The 16,639-nt window shown below is 38.1% G+C and overlaps 3 protein-coding genes and 1 pseudogene across 7 annotated transcripts; 2 read left to right on the top strand and 2 right to left on the bottom strand.

Moving 5' to 3' along the window:
- Nucleotides 1–140: 140 nt before the first annotated feature.
- Nucleotides 141–957, bottom strand: LOC145911633 (dehydrogenase/reductase SDR family member 4-like). Its single transcript, XM_082999038.1, has one exon. It carries the CDS (start codon nucleotides 955–957, stop codon nucleotides 205–207), a length of 753 nt encoding a protein of 250 aa, XP_082855164.1. The 3' UTR covers nucleotides 141–204.
- Nucleotides 958–998: 41 nt separating this feature from the next.
- LOC145911632 (dehydrogenase/reductase SDR family member 4 pseudogene) lies at nucleotides 999–2,215 on the bottom strand (annotated as a pseudogene).
- Nucleotides 2,216–3,441: 1,226 nt separating this feature from the next.
- LOC145910773 (uncharacterized) lies at nucleotides 3,442–8,094 on the top strand. The gene is made up of 16 exons (XM_082997978.1): nucleotides 3,442–3,556; nucleotides 3,690–3,818; nucleotides 3,881–3,967; nucleotides 4,106–4,272; nucleotides 4,413–4,542; nucleotides 4,650–4,779; nucleotides 4,840–5,018; nucleotides 5,188–5,328; nucleotides 5,653–5,730; nucleotides 5,990–6,561; nucleotides 6,617–6,750; nucleotides 7,004–7,086; nucleotides 7,150–7,251; nucleotides 7,501–7,633; nucleotides 7,686–7,826; nucleotides 7,902–8,094. Exons 1-16 carry the CDS (start codon nucleotides 3,484–3,486, stop codon nucleotides 8,092–8,094), a joined length of 2,472 nt encoding a protein of 823 aa, XP_082854104.1. The 5' UTR covers nucleotides 3,442–3,483.
- Nucleotides 8,095–11,648: 3,554 nt separating this feature from the next.
- Nucleotides 11,649–16,255, top strand: LOC145911631 (uncharacterized). 5 transcript variants are annotated; one of them, XM_082999036.1, is made up of 18 exons: nucleotides 11,649–11,839; nucleotides 11,969–12,097; nucleotides 12,160–12,246; nucleotides 12,379–12,545; nucleotides 12,685–12,814; nucleotides 12,929–13,058; nucleotides 13,119–13,294; nucleotides 13,467–13,607; nucleotides 13,938–14,015; nucleotides 14,263–14,349; nucleotides 14,386–14,457; nucleotides 14,512–14,792; nucleotides 14,847–14,980; nucleotides 15,115–15,197; nucleotides 15,261–15,362; nucleotides 15,595–15,727; nucleotides 15,781–15,921; nucleotides 15,997–16,255. In XM_082999036.1, the coding sequence occupies exons 1-18, from the start codon at nucleotides 11,767–11,769 to the stop codon at nucleotides 16,187–16,189; spliced, it is 2,337 nt and encodes a 778-aa protein (XP_082855162.1). In that variant the 5' UTR covers nucleotides 11,649–11,766; the 3' UTR covers nucleotides 16,190–16,255. The 5 variants fall into 5 exon arrangements, with proteins under 5 accessions (XP_082855162.1, XP_082855161.1, XP_082855160.1 ...); XM_082999035.1 differs by having other exon boundaries at nucleotides 14,386–14,792; XM_082999034.1 differs by having other exon boundaries at nucleotides 14,263–14,637; nucleotides 14,674–14,792.
- Nucleotides 16,256–16,639: the final 384 nt, after the last annotated feature.

The raw sequence follows: 16,639 nt of genomic DNA, 5'->3' as shown, positions 1-16,639 counted from the left end.
GAAATTACAATATAACTCTTTGAATTACATTGAAGAGAAATTTAAAACAACAATAAATATATGCTTTTAAAACAGCATGGAAGAGCTTTAAACATTCTCCAATAATAACTCATTTTTTTCGAAATTAAAACTTTCCCATTGCATCAAGTAAAAAAATTGCAGTGGATCATTATTGAAAATGCAACAGTTGTTTGTCAACTTAGTCTAGAGGCGACTTGTAGCCCCTCCAGCCACAACAACTGTCTCGCCATTGATATAGGATGCCTCATCAGAACAAAGAAAAGCCACAATACCAGCACAGTCTTCTGGTGTTCCAATCCTCTTCACACCCAATCTTTCGGACACTAACTCATCACCAGCCTGTAGCAAAGCACTACTGAATCTGGTTTTAATAATTCCTGGTGCAAGACAGTTGATACGGATGTTAAGGTTGGCCAAACTGGAAACAAATGCTTTGGTCATTCCAATAAGAGCGGTTTTGGTGGTGCCATATATTCCAAGCATGTCACTAGGGACAAAACCACCCACTGATGAAACAATCATAATAGCTCCTTTTTCTTGTTTACCGATGAGTGGTGCTGCTTCTTTGATGAGCATAAATGTTGCTTTAACATTGACATCAAACATCTTGTCATATGCAGTTTCTGGAGTCTCAAGCATATCCCCGAAATGTGGATTTACTGCGGCATTGGAGACGAGGATATCCAGCCTTCCCAACTTTTGTGCAATCATATCCAACAAAGCCCTTCTGTCTTCTTTTTTAGCAACATGACAGACCATGCCAGTAACAGCCAAATTCTCATCTTGCAGACTTTTTACAGCTTTGTCAACATTTTTCTGCTTACGACTGCTAACAACTACATGAGCCCCATCTTGTGCAAGTTTTCGTGCAATGGCAAACCCAATGCCCTCAGTGGAGGCTGTAACAAGTGCAACCTTTTTGTCAAATCTACCCATTTTTAACCTAAAATAAAATGGTTACTTCTTTGTACTGTTTATGTTTGACAAAAGTATGGTGTAATTGCAACTCTGTAAAATGTTCGACCAAAATGACAAATAGTGGATGGGAAGTTAATGATTACGTTATTATTGTCTACCAAATAATGACCAGGTACTTGGAGAAAAAATGACATTGTTAATAATTACCTTTCAGGTCACAAATATATCAAATTACATTGGTAATAGGTGCATGCTGTTACTCAAGCACAAGAAATTGTCACCTTCAAACAACACAGGTAATTTAGAGCAAAATTTTTGGATCCGAAAAAAGATAACATAAATTGTCAAAGACATAATTACAAGCCCTAGAAGGGTACATGTAAAGCAAAACTATTTTAATTGTACAGCCTAAAAATGTGAGGGCATTCCACCACTCACAACAAAACTTTCCCCTGTAATGTAAGTAGCTTCATCGGAACTTAAAAATGAAACAATGCCGCTACAATCGTCGGAGGTACCAAGTCGTTTTAATGCTACTTGACTGCTTAGTAAACTTGCAGTATCTGGGTTTTTCCACAATGCTTCACTGAACTTGGTTTTAATTATTCCTGGAGCAATACAGTTTATCCGGATGTTTTTGGCCCCCAGTTCAGGTGTCAAGACTTTGGTCAACCCAACTAATGCAGTTTTGCTTACAGAGTATATACCAAGCAACTCAAAAGGTGAATAAGCAGCTATGGAAGACACAATGGATATAGAAGCATTTGAACTCTTTTCCAGTAAGGGCAACGTTTCTTGTATCCACTGGAAAGTTGACTTTACATTGGTATTAAAAATCTTATCATATGCTTTCCCTGGTGTTTGTAGTGTTGGCCCATAGTAAGGATTTACACCAGCGTTAGTGACCAGAATGTCAACACAGCCAAACTCTGATTTCACCATGTCCAACAATGACTTACGATCTTCAGGTTTATCCACATGACAAGCTACACCAACTGCCGCTACATCGTCATTCTTTAGTTTTGCAATAGCTTCGTCAACCTTCTTTTGTTTTCGGCTGCTTATGACAACTTTTGCTCCATCTTTGCCCAGTTTTTGTGCAATAGCAAAACCAATTCCTTCTGTAGATGCAGTGACGATGGCTGTTTTTCCACTGAGGTCGGCACACCTTCTTGCACATACACTCAAATATCGAATGTTCGTTCTAATAGCGTTCATACTGTTAACGGTACTGTGAAACAAAGGAAATTGAAACTACTGTATAACGATATAGTCATGTAGTCTCAACCAAAGAATCCTTACCATGAATGACTCAGCAGCATTCTTGTTTAAACATAAGAAACTGCAGTCTATTTTCACAGAGCATTTTTGCACAAGGCATAAACGTTAGTTACAAGTTTTTATTAGTAATATTTCGTGGGGTCTAGTATGGTGTGGTAATATTTTTCTACTCAGTAATTTTTGCTTATTTGCATATTGTACTGGTTTTGTTATATATAGATCAGAGCTTTTACCGAACCTACTAAAATGTGCTCGTGCAACTATGTGCAGCTATATGAGGCTCTGTGCAACTATGTGAAGCAATGTGCAACTATGTGTCGCTATGGGAAGCTATGTGCAACTATGTAGAGCAATGTGCTGCTATGCGCAAATATGTGAAGCTATGTACAACTATGTATCGCTATGGGAAGCTATGTGCCACTATGTGAAGCAACTTGCTGCTATGTGCAAATATGTGGAGCTATGTGCAAGTACGTAAGGCTATGTGCAACTATGTGAAGCTATGTGCAAGTGCAACTATGTGTCGATATCTGAAACTATGTGAAGCTTCTTTCATATTGTGTGCGTGGCAGTAACGATACCCAAACAATATTTTCGATAAAGCGCTCAAATAGGTAGTCTAGTTTGCTATCTTGGCCCTTTCTTTAGATGGCTGCTTTGTAAGCTATGAAGTAAACAGTTAATTACATAACGATAGCGTCTTTCTGGCCAAAAAGAGTTGGCTTTCCGGAATTAGTATTGTGGTTGGATTGCTAAGTTTCGTATAGTTACACATTTTTTACACGTATAGTTACACATTGCTTTACATAGTTACACATAGCAACACGTAGTTGCACAGAGCTCCACATATTTGCATATTGCTTCACATAGTTGCACAAAGCTTCACATAGTTGCACAAAGCTTCACATAGTTGCACATGGAGACACATAGTGACACTTATTTGCACATAGCTTCACTAGTTGCACGAGCACATTTTAGAAGCACCCTGATTTAACTAGATTGATGCTTGATGGTTTGGCGCGAAAATGTCGTCCTTTCAAAAGTTTGTTGCTGTTTTGGAAAAGTTGTTAATCCCGAAGACGTTCATTGCTTGCCCGTGTAATAATTGACCAAAGAGACGCTAGTCGACAAAACTTTTTTCCAGTCGACAAAAACGACAGAGTTATGTGCGTTTGAAGTTTTGTCGACTATAAAAAAATTTTGTCGACTAGCGTCTCTTTGGTAATAATCGGTCGGTTGAGGCGGTAAATTGATTTGAATCTAATGGATAAACGAATTCAAAGACAAAAGCAGCACCAAAGAAAAAAGGATTTGTCTGGCCGTGGAGTATCACCACGTATGGTTCAAATTAGAAATTTTTTATCTCCTAAAAAGCAAAATATCAGTGTTGGAAATTCTGGTGTAATTAGGATTTGTATATACATCAAATATTTTCGGTGGAATATTGGTCTTATGGTTGTTCCTTTTAGACCATGGCGGTCAAAAACCTCCATCGAAACGTTCCAATCTTCCAAAAATCGTTGCAGCAATTGTTGGAATATGCTTAGTGGCTGGAGGGGCCGCTGCTGTTTTTCTACTAGTTTCTACTGCGACCACAGGTTGGTTGTGTGTAGTGTTGCTTGTGTAGAACAAAATGCTAACCAAGATGTTTTTATTCCAGGTGATGTTACAATACTTGATGCATGTGAACAATATTCCGAAGGAAATTACGACAATTTAACATCATTTGAAGTTAATTTTTGTCGAGGTAAAAATTCTTTGTTTGTTCTTTGTGATGTAGTCTAGCATGTCCCTACAATAAAAAAAGGTATATTTGTGTTTTATTCATAACATTGGGTAATAGCAATGACCAACTTTAAAGTTGTTGAATTCATTGTTGATTTAGGAAATGCGGAATGCACATTTGACGTTGGTCTGTGTTCACTACCATGTCCATTTGGATACAGCACTGGTGATGATGGTTTTTGCCCACAAAGTTGTGATTGTGCACAAAGTGGTCAATTCGAGGGAGATATTCAATTCAACGAGGATTCTATACCAGCCATGCTAGTAGTATGTCCAACTGGCTACCTCAAAGAATATAAAAACTATTTAATACTAAACAGTGCCGAGTGCCCCTGGTTTATCTTTCTGTACAGTGGTTTAAGTTTTAATTCAATGACTTTCACAGTTTATATAAACTTTGTATTAAGGACTATGAACTGGTAGATGAACCAGATGACCAGTTTTCACTGTTTTCAAGCAATGTTAAGAAGCAGACACGGTTGTGGGCCAAGGGATCAAATGGAAGAGTTAAAATTGAATATGATCCAGCAGATTCAAGTAAGTAATGTATATGTAGTGAAATTTTAATGGTAGGAAAATGATTTTTCAGGTATAAATTATTCATTTGTTTTCAACCTTTAGTTTTTAACTTAGCGTTTTGTCAGGCCCTGAAATGAAAGCTGCTATCAAACAAGCAGTGGCAGATTATGCTTCAAAATCTTGTTTTGATTTTGTTGAGCGGACTGGAGAGGGAACTGGTCCTTATATTGAAGTTGACACATCTCATGGTTGCGCGTATGTTCATGGCAATTTCGCTATAAAAGCATGGTTAACACCATACCTTGTTGCTGCCAGATCATACATTGGGTTTTATGAGTTTTATGATGCACCTCAACCAGTCTGGCTGGCCCCTGCATGCAGATATAAAAATATCATTATTCACGAGTTTCTCCATTTGTCAGGGTTTAAACATGAACATGTCAGTCCAAATAGAGATGACTATATTACCATTAATTTCGAAAATATTAATAAAGGTATTTAACAATTTTGTTGTTGTTTGCTTGTCGATAGTACCAATAATTTTGTTTTTGCAAAACCATTATTTGTAATTTGTTTTATAAGAACACAGTATACAATTTCCGTAAATTGTTGTAAACAAGTATCCTGACATTTGAATCTGTTTTAACTAATCAAGTTTTATAGGCAAACAGCACAACTTTCAAAAGCTAGGTCAAGGAAAAACTGTTGATCTTGGTGTTGAATACAATACGAAATCTGTGCTCCATTATGGCGGTTATTTTTTCGGAGGCCTTCATAAACCAACTATCATCGATAAAAGTACAAGTATGTACTGTGATTAACAAACATATACAATTTTTACTTCATACATTGTATGTTAAACTAACCATACCAATATTTTCCAAATAAGCGACCCACATTGATGATATCAAGCTTAAAGTATGGGCAGTTACCCTTTTTTCTACATCATCCACATTATAATTTGGAAACTAAACCAGTCCCTTTTTATTAATAAAACCACTGTACAAAAAAGCCTAATCAATATTTCTTAAAACAACTTGATCCTAATGACCTTCATGAAATTTGCAATCAGTTGTGAACTTAAGTTATAAGTGGACTAATTGGAGTGCAACCAATGTTTTTTGTCAGACAAGCCTCTTATCTCCCAGGTTGAAGGATTTGCAGATTCTGACATTAGGAAACTGAATTTGTTATACAAATGCTCAGGTTAGTCACCTCTTGAAACTTAAACCAGACAGCCACACTTTATCTGATATTAAAAGTAGTTAGCCACAAATATTAAAAATAAGGTAGTTTTATAAAAAATAATATTCCTGAGATGTTGGCAAATAACATATTTCATTTTCAAATCAATGTTGAGCCATATTGGCATTTACACCATTGTGTACTCTGTACTGATTTTGCGTCTGCTAGGTGTACCACATTTTGATACATGGTATACAGTGAAGAGTATTTGGTTCTGTAGGCTCTGGGGGTGACGGATCAACAGGTGGGTCAACTGGTTCCACTGGGGGGTCAACTGGTTCCACAGGGGGGTCAACAGGTTCCGCAGGGGGATCAACTGGTTCTACTGGGGGGTCGACTGGATCAACAGGTTTCAAGGGGACAACCAGTTACAAGGGGACAACCAGTTACAAGGGGACAACCGGTTACAAGGGGACAACCGGTTACAAGGGGACAACCGGTTACAAGGGGACAACAAGTTACAAGGGGACAACCAGTTACAAGGGGACAACCGGTTACAAGGGGACAACAAGTTACAAGGGGACAACAGGTTACAAGGGGACAACAAGTTACAAGGGGACAACAAGTTACAAGGGGACAACAAGTTACAAGGGGACAACAGGTTATAAGGGGACAACAGGTTTCAAGGGGACAACCGGTTACAAAGGGACAACAGGTTACAAGGGAACAACAGGCTACTTTGGGTATACTTCTACTGGTACTTGGGGTTCATGGGGTTGGTGGAGTTCATGTTGGATAACTTGTGGATCTTCTGGTGGAACAAAGAGAAGATACAGAATATGTAGCGGAGGGGTTAGTGAATCTAACAGTTGTTAATGTGGAGCTGTAGCAAAGAGTTTTTGTGTAGAAATGTCCAGGGCAGTCTATACAGATGAGTTACTGTCCCGCGGTAAGTCCTTGTCCAACCTCATCAACATTGTGGTCTCAGTGGACGCTACATGGAAGTTGTTCTAGGACTTGTGGGGGAGGATACCAGTTCAAGTAGGGCTTTAATGTGTTTTTGTTTTTATACATGTCCATACCAGGTTTATACATTTTTTTTCATCGTCTACATCATTACAACGAACTAATATAACCAAAACGTTGTTTGCCTCTTTCTGCTACATACGGTGATGTCGATGCCCACTTTAGTTGTACTCCGGCCGAGCGGTTCCCAGGGTTGTTGGTTGAAACCTCGCCGGGAGCATGTTTATTTTACATGGTAGACGGTCTTGCGTTGTTATTTTGTAAACAGGATTCGAAATTGTCCAGTGTACAGAAAATGCGGAGGCGGAAAAAGTTACACCGCTGTCCGCTGTGGGACGAAGTCGTGTTTAGGTATTATGGGATTGAGGATAACAGAATGCTCGTTCCAAGCTAAAAAAACTTTTGTTAATGAAGGTTCTTCCTCGAGTATGTTGTCTGGCCTCAGAAGATGTCGGTTTTGCCAAAATGATGACGTATCAGCTTACGGTGATGACGTCAGTCAAGAAGAGACACCAGGTTTGATTTTTTGGCTTGCGGTGGTTTCAGAGGCTGTTTTAACGTTACGGCTGTTACATGGTTGTGAAAGTATTCATTGCATTACATATAAACCAATGACTTATGTACAAATCGAAGCTCACTCTGTCACTGACGTCACACTCGTCTGCATTCGCCAACCTGTATGTAAGAATTATGACGTCACCTAAGGAAGAAGTCGTGTGAATTGTGTTTATATCTTGCTTGTGTATTTAACTATTTGGGTTTCAGCTTTTTTCAGTAAAACGAAAGTGGTCGCGCCAGAAATCTGCCCAACTTCACGAAAAAACACTTTCTTATTCGGAGATTACAATGGTGACTCCGTTATGGACGTTATGTGTGGATCCGCTGACGGTGGAAAACTGTACGTTGTAACTCAGAGTCAAACCAATTTTCTCAATTTTAAATTTCTTCAGGAAAGTTGCATTCAATTCCTACCAAGGATTAACCTCGGGTTCTGAGTTCGAAGCCGCGACTCAAGATTGCGGAAAATCGAGGAAAGTTTCTTCCGATTTTGATGGTGATGGGTACGGAGACGTGTTGTGTGAAGATGGAAGGTGGCGCGTTATAACAATGCTTTCATTGTGACGCACTGGCTACAATTATATCAGAAGATGAATCGTATATTGCAGTAAGATCGGTGTGAAGCTACAGAGGAACGGACAATATCATCCAGGTTACGACTTTACAACGAAGTTCTGTCTGGGGTTCAACGACCAAATGTTTATATTTGACGCAAACGGCGATGGGAAGAGCGACATCTTGTGTTGGCATCGGAGCAGAGGAACACAATCCCTACATTTACAACTCGGAAACTTCTTGTGAAATAATAATATGTTGTCAGAGTTTATTTTGTGTTGGAAATAAAATTTTCTACTTCCCTGGTTTATGTCAAAGCTTGGGCAGGTTCGAAATCTCAAGGTCGCTGACGTCGTTCTTTCTGAAATTTATCAAAATACAAACATTTCAATGCTTTGCCCAAATTATCGTTATTGCCAGACAATTTATTGTCTTTGGTGATAAAGCGATTTTGGTTGTTTTAATACATGCGACCCTGATTTGATGAAGTTTCGGTTTTACCCACTTAATCAATTGCGTAGTAAATACGAAATTATACCAACCAACGGGTACATAAACAAGATAAAAACATGTTTGGTGGTTGCGCAATGGCACGCGTGATTGGTTGTACGAATTTAAGCGTTACAAATGCGAACGTAGTGCTCAAGTTTCTGGAAGGGTGGTGTTTGATGTTGTTTAATCCAAGACAATCTTTAGTTTTAGAGCCGAATTACAATAAATATAAGCACAGTGCCTTCATTCAGTTGTGCTTTACCAACGGAGCAACGTTGGGCAGAACTCGGATAACTTCCCGCATAATTGTTGCATAGAAACCTGTTGACGGCTTCATTAAATCGGTACATTACAACTCTGCAATAGAATAGAAGCGAATGGAGTGAATTTACATGTACGTACAGGGCTTTTTTAAGCTCTCCATACTGAGCGCTGATTGGTCCTTGAAGTAGTATATAATACGAAAACATAAAATACAGGATATTGTCAGCCAGGACACATCGAGGTTATATGTAAACTGGATACAGGCGATTCACGTTTGCTGGGGAGTCACTGGTTCACACGTTCGGGTGCACACTAACGGAAGGTGGTCCACGTATAATCTGGGACGCATTCAAATGGTTGGTTTAATGCAAGAGTAAAAATGTATCCTGTGAGAATATTTTATATGGTAAACAGGATATTAAATTACTCGAGCACATTCGATGTATTAATCTTTTGGGTCGGAAGTTGCGAAATATTCAATGTAGGGAACGGGGCTTACAAATGCTTGTGCAATGCTGCACCTGAAACATTACGCAATGCAAGCACTGGTTTCTGTGACGTATGTTACAAAGGAGACCATCTTAGATTGATCCAATTCCTGTTGAACAACCGGAATCCTGCCCAAGTGTAGAGGACAGAAGTTAAATCAAACAAGATAAAGCACTAGTAGGCCATGACAGAAATACAACACCTGTGAGATATTCTTTTTTAAACCCTAATTAATACCTCTACCGGCACTTGTGCTCATATACTCAATCTATGATTTATAAGTAATCGCCTTATATTTAAATTTTATTTTGTTTATAAGTTCCATTGCAAAAGAATACCAACAAGAATGGCTGTTTTTTTTCTTAGAAGATGACGTGTTTTACAATTTACATGTTCTTACTCTGACTAAACTGCTGTTTTTGGCAATCTTCAGTAAATGCATATAACTTATATGTTCTTTTTTTGTTACATTGTGATAATGATTTATAGTATTGAAGAAACAACAATCCTTTTAATACTAAGACTTTCGTAACCACAACATTGTATGCAGGTCGTCGATTTTTTTCTGCGTGTCGAACATCTTGAGAAAAATTGTCGAGCGTGTCGAATAGTAAAAATGTCGTATCTGGTAACTAACGCAGGGGAACGACCAGGCTTATTTCGATTACAGGATTTTTGTACTTGCATAAGTTTGGAATCACGTTAAAATAACGACAAAACAATTAAAAACCTTGCATGTTGTAGGGTGCTATGTCTCTTTAGGTCCGATTGAACGACAAATGGTACTTGTTTCGTAACAATGCCACTTGTTCGGTAACAATGGTTAGTTTTAGGTTTAACGCGCTTATTCACTGAACGTTAAGTAAAAGTATTGGTTGATTTTTGCATGGATTTTGTCCAATAATTTATTGCGGTTGCGATTATTTGGAAATCTAAACTGACAAATTTATTTTGGGTGGGTATCCCAATCGATGATGCCATTGAGTTTTCAACACTACGTAACCGTTCAATTAAAAGCTGTTGTTTCATAGAGACTCGAAATACAAATTTCTTTCCAAAAAATTGTTAGCGGTTTGAAATTAAACGACTTATACTGGCACCAACGTCTTCGAACCACTTTTGCCACCAGCATGTGCGGCAAAAAATTGACAAATAGATGTCAATAGGAAAATCGTTGCCGTCCAATCTTCGAAAAAAGAAAACTAGTAAGATCGATGTGAATGTTGCAAGATTGGCGTGACCGATACGTTAGGCTAAATTGAGTAATTGTAGTAATTCAATTTATGGACTTTGGTAGATAACAATAGCGTTGGTACTGTATACCGGTAACTTTTATTTATTCACGCCGCCTGTGTCGAACAGTGCCGTCGCGTGTCGAACACTTAGAATGGCGAAAAAGGCATAAACCGACACCCTGATTGTATGTAAAGAATATAAATCGTCATGTATCTGCAAGGTAGCATGCTAAACACCAAGTTACTACGTACCGTATCTATATATATATTGTTTTACATATTCTTAAACTCATTTTCTAACAGATTTCTCACTTCTTATTTTTGTAATTGTTTTCTAGCTATTAAAAGAAAGCAATAAAACAATGACAGACTTGTCTGTTTATTTACAAAACTAACAGCTAAAGATGAAATTGGTACAAATAGAAAATGGTTCAGTTAACCAAAAAATACGATGCAATATCCTCACAGAAGTGTGTAAGCTGAATGCAGAATTTCTTAGGAAATGTACATGACCAGCCCAAACCCCTTTTATCTGAAGATTCAATAGCACAGGAGCAGGATGTATACATTTGATTTGAACATCGGTTCATTTCATAAATCCCAAAAATTAATGTGAAATATTGTTGCTCCCCAAATTTTTTTTGCAATTTTTGCTCTTAGCAGGCTACAACATCTTCTCTGCAAATATGGGTTCTATATTGCCAGAGTGTATGTTTGGGAGGCTCACTTTAAGTAAAACATAAAACTCAACCTTAATAAATACATCAAGTTAGTTTTATTAAAGCAAAACTGTAAATAATATCTGTTGTTTTTGTAGGAATTGTTTCTGTTTGGTTTGCATTAAAACATGGTGGTCCAAGAACAAACCATGAACTTTGTGCAGTCACCTAGATAATTCTTATTTAATAAAAGAAAAATTATTTCAATAGGGAAAAATAAGTAGCCTATAGAAACAATATTCTTCTAGCCATCTTGATGAATAAATGCATCCAATCTTGCAAAACTGCATGTTCTGTGAGACTCTGACTATACATATTTCTTTGTTCTTCGTCAGAAGGAAATCTGTTTTAAACCAAAAAAATCAATCATTTAACTTCCAAATAGCTTTAAAGTATATATGGCACAGTTTTAACCACTTCCGTAAATTCCCGGGATGTTATTTTTTCTCATCATAAGATCATCCTCTTCAGTGCCTTCTCTGCGGCAATTGGACCCTCCAGGATGGCAATATGGCGGCCGCGTCTTTCAATTTGCTTCAAAATTCATTCATGCGTGACAGTGAGATGCGCAATCCAGCGTCTGTAGAGATCAGTGGATTTAACTCGATTGATGATTTGGCGCGAACATGTTGTCCTTCCAAAAGATTGTTGCTGTTTTGGAGAAAAGTTTTTAATCCCGAAGAATCGGTCGGTTGAGGCCGTGAATTGATTTGAATCTAATGGATAAACGAGTTCAAAGACGAAAGCAGCACCGAAGAAAAAAGGATTTGTCTGGCCGTGGAATATCACCACGTATGGTTCAAATTGGAAATTTTTTATCTTCTGAAAAGTAAAATATCAGTGTTGGAAATTCTTGTGTAATTAGGATTTGTACATCAAATATTTTATTTGAAATATTGGTCTTATGGTTGTTCCTTTTAGATCATGGCGGTCAAAAATCACCAAAGAAACGTTCCAATTTACCAAAAATCGTTGCAGCAATTGTTGGAATATGCTTGGTGGCTGGAGGGGCTGCTGCTGTTTTTCTACTAGTTTCTACTGTGACCACAGGTTGGTTGTGTGTAGTGTTGCTTGTGTAGAACAAAATGCTAACCAAGATGTTTTTATTCCAGGTGATGTTACAATACTTGAGGCATGCGAAGAATATTCCAAAGGAAATTACGACAATTTAACATCATTTGAAATTAATTTTTGTCGAGGTAAAAATTCTTTGTTTGTTTATGTAGTCTAGCGTATCCCTACAATTAAAAAAGGTATATTTGTGTTTTATTCATAACATTGGGTAATAGCAATGACCAACTTTAAAGTTGTTGAATTCATTGTTGATTTAGGGAATGCGGAATGCACATTTGACGTTGGTCTGTGTTCACTACCGTGTCCATTTGGATACAGCACTGGTGATGATGGTTTTTGCCCACAAAGTTGTGATTGTGCACAAAGTGGTCTATTCGAGGGAGATATTCAATTCGACGAGGATTCTATACCAGCCATGCTAGTAGTATGTCCTGCTAGCTACTTTAAAGAATATAAAAACTATTCAAAATAAACAGTGCTAAGTGCCCCTGGTTTATCTTTCTGTACAGTGGTTTAAGTATTAATTTAATGACTTTCACAGTTTATATAAACTTTGTATTAAGGACTATGAACTGGTAGATGAACCAGATGACCAGTTTTCACTGTTTTCAAGCAATGTTAAGAAGGAGACACCGTTGTGGACCAAGGGATCAAATGGAAGAGTTAAAATTGAATATGATCCAGGGGATGCAAGTAAGTAATGTATATGTAGTGAAATTTTAATGGTAGGAAAATGTTTTTTTAGGTATAAATTATTCATTTGCTTTCAAGTTTCAATCTTTAGTTTTTAACTCCGTGTTTTGTCAGGACCTGAAATGTTAGCTGTTATTAAACAAGCAGTGGCAGAATTTACTTCAAAATCTTGTGTTGATTTTGTTGAGCGGACTGGAGAGGGAACTGGTCCTTATTTTGAAATTGTCAGCTCCAAGGGTTGCTCGTATGTTCAAGGCAATTTCGCTATGAAAGCACAGTTAACACCATACCATATTTCTGCCAGATCATTCAGTGGGAATATGTTTCATCAAAAACCTCAAAAACTCTGGCTGGCCTTTTCATGCAGATATTTAATGATCGTTATTCATGAGTTTCTCCATTTGCTGGGGTTTAAACATGAACACACCCATCCAAATAGAGATGACTATGTTACCATTAAATTTGAAAATATTGATAAAGGTATTTAACTATTTTGTTATTGTTTGCTTGTTGATAGTACCAATAATGTTGTTTTTTGCAACAAACCATTATTTATAGTTTGTTTTATAAGAACACAGTATACAATTTCCGTAAATTGTTGTAAACAAATATCCTGACGTTTGAATCTGTTTTAACTAATCAAGTTTTGTAGGCAGAGAGCACAACTTTCAAAAGCTAGGTCAAGGAAAAACTGTTGATCTTGATGTTGAATACAATACGAAATCTGTGCTCCATTATGGCGGTTATGCTTTCGGAGAACGTTATAGACCAACTATCATCGATAAAAGTACAAGTATGTACTGTGATTAACAAACATATACAATTTTTACTTCATATACATTGTATGTTAAACTAACCATACCAATATTTTCCAAATAAGCGACCCACATTGATGATATCAAGCTTAAAGTATGGGCAGTTACCCTTTTTTCTACGTCATCCACATCATAATTTGGAAACTAAAATAGTCCCTTTTTATTGATAAAACCACTGTACAAAAAAAGCCTAATCAATATTTCTTAAAACTTGATCCTAATAACCTTCAGGAAATTTGCCAACTGCTATGAACTTAATTTATAAAAGGACAGAAAACTGTTAAGAGTGCAACCAATATTTTTGTCAGACGAGCCTCTTGTAAACCAGAGAGATAGATTTGAAGATTCCGACATTAAGAAACTGAATTTGTTATACAAATGCTCAGGTTAGTCACCTCTTGAAACCTAAACCAGACAGCCACACCCTATCTGATAATAAAAATAGTAAGCCACAAATATTAAAAATAAGGTAGTTTTATAAAAAATAATATTCCTAAGATGTTGGCAAATAACATATTTCATTTTCAAATCAATGTTGAGCCATATTGGCATTTACACCATTGTGATTTTGCGTCTGCCAGGTGTACCACATTTTATACATGGTATACATGTCAACAATATTTGGTTCTGTAGGTTCTGGTGGTGACGGTTCCACAGGGGGGTCGACAGGTTTCACAGGTGGGTCAACTGGTTCTACTGGGGGGTCGACTGGATCAACAGGTTTCAAGGGGACAACCAGTTACAAGGGGACAACAGGTTTCAAGGGGACAACCAGTTACAAGGGGACAACAAGTTACAAGGGGACAACCAGTTACAAGGGGTCAACAGGTCACACTGGGTCAACAGGTTACAAGGGGTCAACAGGTTACAAGGGGTCAACAGGTTACAAGGGGTCAACAGGTTACACTGGGTCAACAGGTTACAAGGGGTCAACAGGTTACACTGGGTCAACAGGTTACACTGGGTCAACAGGTTACAAGGGGTCAACAGGTTACACTGGGTCAACAGGTTACACTGGGTCAACAGGTTACAAGGGGACAACAGGTTACATTAGGTATACTTCAACTGGTACTTGGGGTTCATGGGGTTGGTGGAGTTCATGTTGGATAACTTGTGGATCTTCTGGTGGAACAAAGAGAAGATACAGAATATGTAGCGGAAGGGTTAGTGAATCTAACAGTTGTTAATGTGGAGCAGTAGCAAAGAGTTTTTTTCAGAATTGCCCAGGGCAGTCTATACAGATTAAGCAATGTCCCGCAGTAAGTCCTTGTCCAACCTCATCAACATTGTGGTCTCAGTGGACTCTATATGGGAGTTGTTCTAGGACTTGTGGGGGAGGATACCAGTTCAAGTAAGGCTTGCAGCTCAACCGCCCACTTTAGTTGTACTCCGGCTGAGCGGTTCCCAGGGTCGTGGGTTGAATCCTCACCGGGAGCATGTTTATTTCACATAGTAGACGGTTTTACGTTGTTATTTTGTGAGCAGGATTCGAACTTGTCCAGTGTACGGAAAATGCGGGGGCGGAAAGAGTTACTCCACTTTCCGCTGTGGGACGAAGTCGTGTTTAGGTATTACGGGATTGAGGATAACAGAATGTTCGTTCTAAGTTAAAAAAACTTTTGTTAATGAAGGTTCTTCCTTCAATAGATGGACTGGTCTCAGAAGATGTCGGTTTTGCCAAAATGATGACGTATCAGCTTACGGTGATGACGTCAGTCAAGAAGAGACACCAGGTTTGATTTTTTGGCTTGCATTGGTTTCAGAGGTTGTTTTAACGTTACGGCTGTTACATGGTTGTGAAAGTATTCATTGCATTACATATAAACCAATGACTTACGTACAAATCGAAACTCACTTACGTCACACTTGCCGGCATTCCCCAACCCGTATGTGAGAATTACGACGTCACCTATAGAAGAAGTCGTATAAATGGCTTGCTTGTGTGTTTAACTATTTGGGTTTCAGATTTTTTCAGTAAAACGAAAGTGGTTGCGCCAGAAATCTGCCCAACTTCACGAAAAAACACTTTCTTATTCGGAGATTACAATGGTGACTCAGTTATGGACGTTATGTGTGGATCCGCTGACGGTGGAAAACTGTACGTTGTAACTCGGGAGTCAAACCAATTTTCTCAATTTAAAATTTCTTCAGGAAAGTTGCATTCAATTCCTACCAAGGATTAACATCTGGTTCTGAGTTCGAAGCCGCGACTCAAGATTGCGGAAAATCGAGGAAAGTTTCTGCCGATTTTGATGGTGATGGGTACGGAGACGTGTTGTGTGAAGATGGAAGGTGGCGCGTTGTAACAATGCTTTCATTGTGACGTACTGGTTACAATCATATGAGAAAATGAATCGTAAATTGCAGTAAGATCGGTGTGAAGCTACAGAGGAACGGACAATATCATCCAGGTTACGACTTTACAACGAAGTTCTGTCTGGGGTTCAACGACCAAATGTTTATATTTGACGCAAACGGCGACGGGAAGAGCGACATCTTGTGTTGGCATCGGAGCAGAGGAACACAATCCCTACATTTACAACTCGGAAACTTCTTGTGATAATATTCTTGTGAAATAATAATATGTTGCCAGAGTTTATTTTGAGTTGAAAATAAAATATTCTACTTCCCTGGTTTATGTCAAAGCTTGGGCAGGTTCGAAATCTCAAGGTCGCTGACGTAGTTCTTTCTGAAATTTATCAAAATACAAACATTTCAATGCTTTTTCGACAGATGCATCTGCCCAAATTATCGTTATTGCCAGATAATTGTCATTGGTGATAAAGTGGATTTGGATGTTTTAATACATGCACCCTGATTTAATAAAGTTTCGATTTTACCCGCTTAATCAATTGCGTAGTAAATACGAATTTATACCAACCAACGGGTACATAAACAAGATAAAAAAATGTTTAGTGGTTGCGCAAATGGCGCGCAATGGCACGCGTGATTGGTTATACGCATTAAAGCGTTACAAAAGCGAACGTAGTGCTCACGTTTCTGGAAAGGT

Source organism: Ascidia mentula, chromosome 8, assembly GCF_947561715.1.
Source record: "Ascidia mentula chromosome 8, kaAscMent1.1, whole genome shotgun sequence".
NCBI classification, from domain to species: Eukaryota; Metazoa; Chordata; class Ascidiacea; order Phlebobranchia; family Ascidiidae; genus Ascidia; species Ascidia mentula.
Note: the sequence above shows the minus strand (reverse complement) of the source record. Positions and strands in the feature narration are given on the sequence as shown.

Bases quoted from the DNA above. Each gene is read 5' to 3' on its own strand.
- LOC145911633 (XM_082999038.1), bottom strand. From the start codon at position 957: ATGGGTAGATTTGACAAAAAGGTTGCACTTGTTACAGCCTCCACTGAG.
- LOC145910773 (XM_082997978.1), top strand. From the start codon at position 3,484: ATGGATAAACGAATTCAAAGACAAAAGCAGCACCAAAGAAAAAAGGAT. The intron at 3,557-3,689 runs GTATGGTTCAAA...TGTTCCTTTTAG, and splicing joins TGGCCGTGGAGTATCACCAC to ACCATGGCGGTCAAAAACCT. The intron at 6,751-7,003 runs GTAGGGCTTTAA...TTTTGTAAACAG, and splicing joins GGGGGAGGATACCAGTTCAA to GATTCGAAATTGTCCAGTGT.
- LOC145911631 (XM_082999033.1), top strand. From the start codon at position 11,767: ATGGATAAACGAGTTCAAAGACGAAAGCAGCACCGAAGAAAAAAGGAT. The intron at 12,098-12,159 runs GTTGGTTGTGTG...TTTTTATTCCAG, and splicing joins AGTTTCTACTGTGACCACAG to GTGATGTTACAATACTTGAG. The intron at 12,247-12,378 runs GTAAAAATTCTT...TTGTTGATTTAG, and splicing joins TGAAATTAATTTTTGTCGAG to GGAATGCGGAATGCACATTT.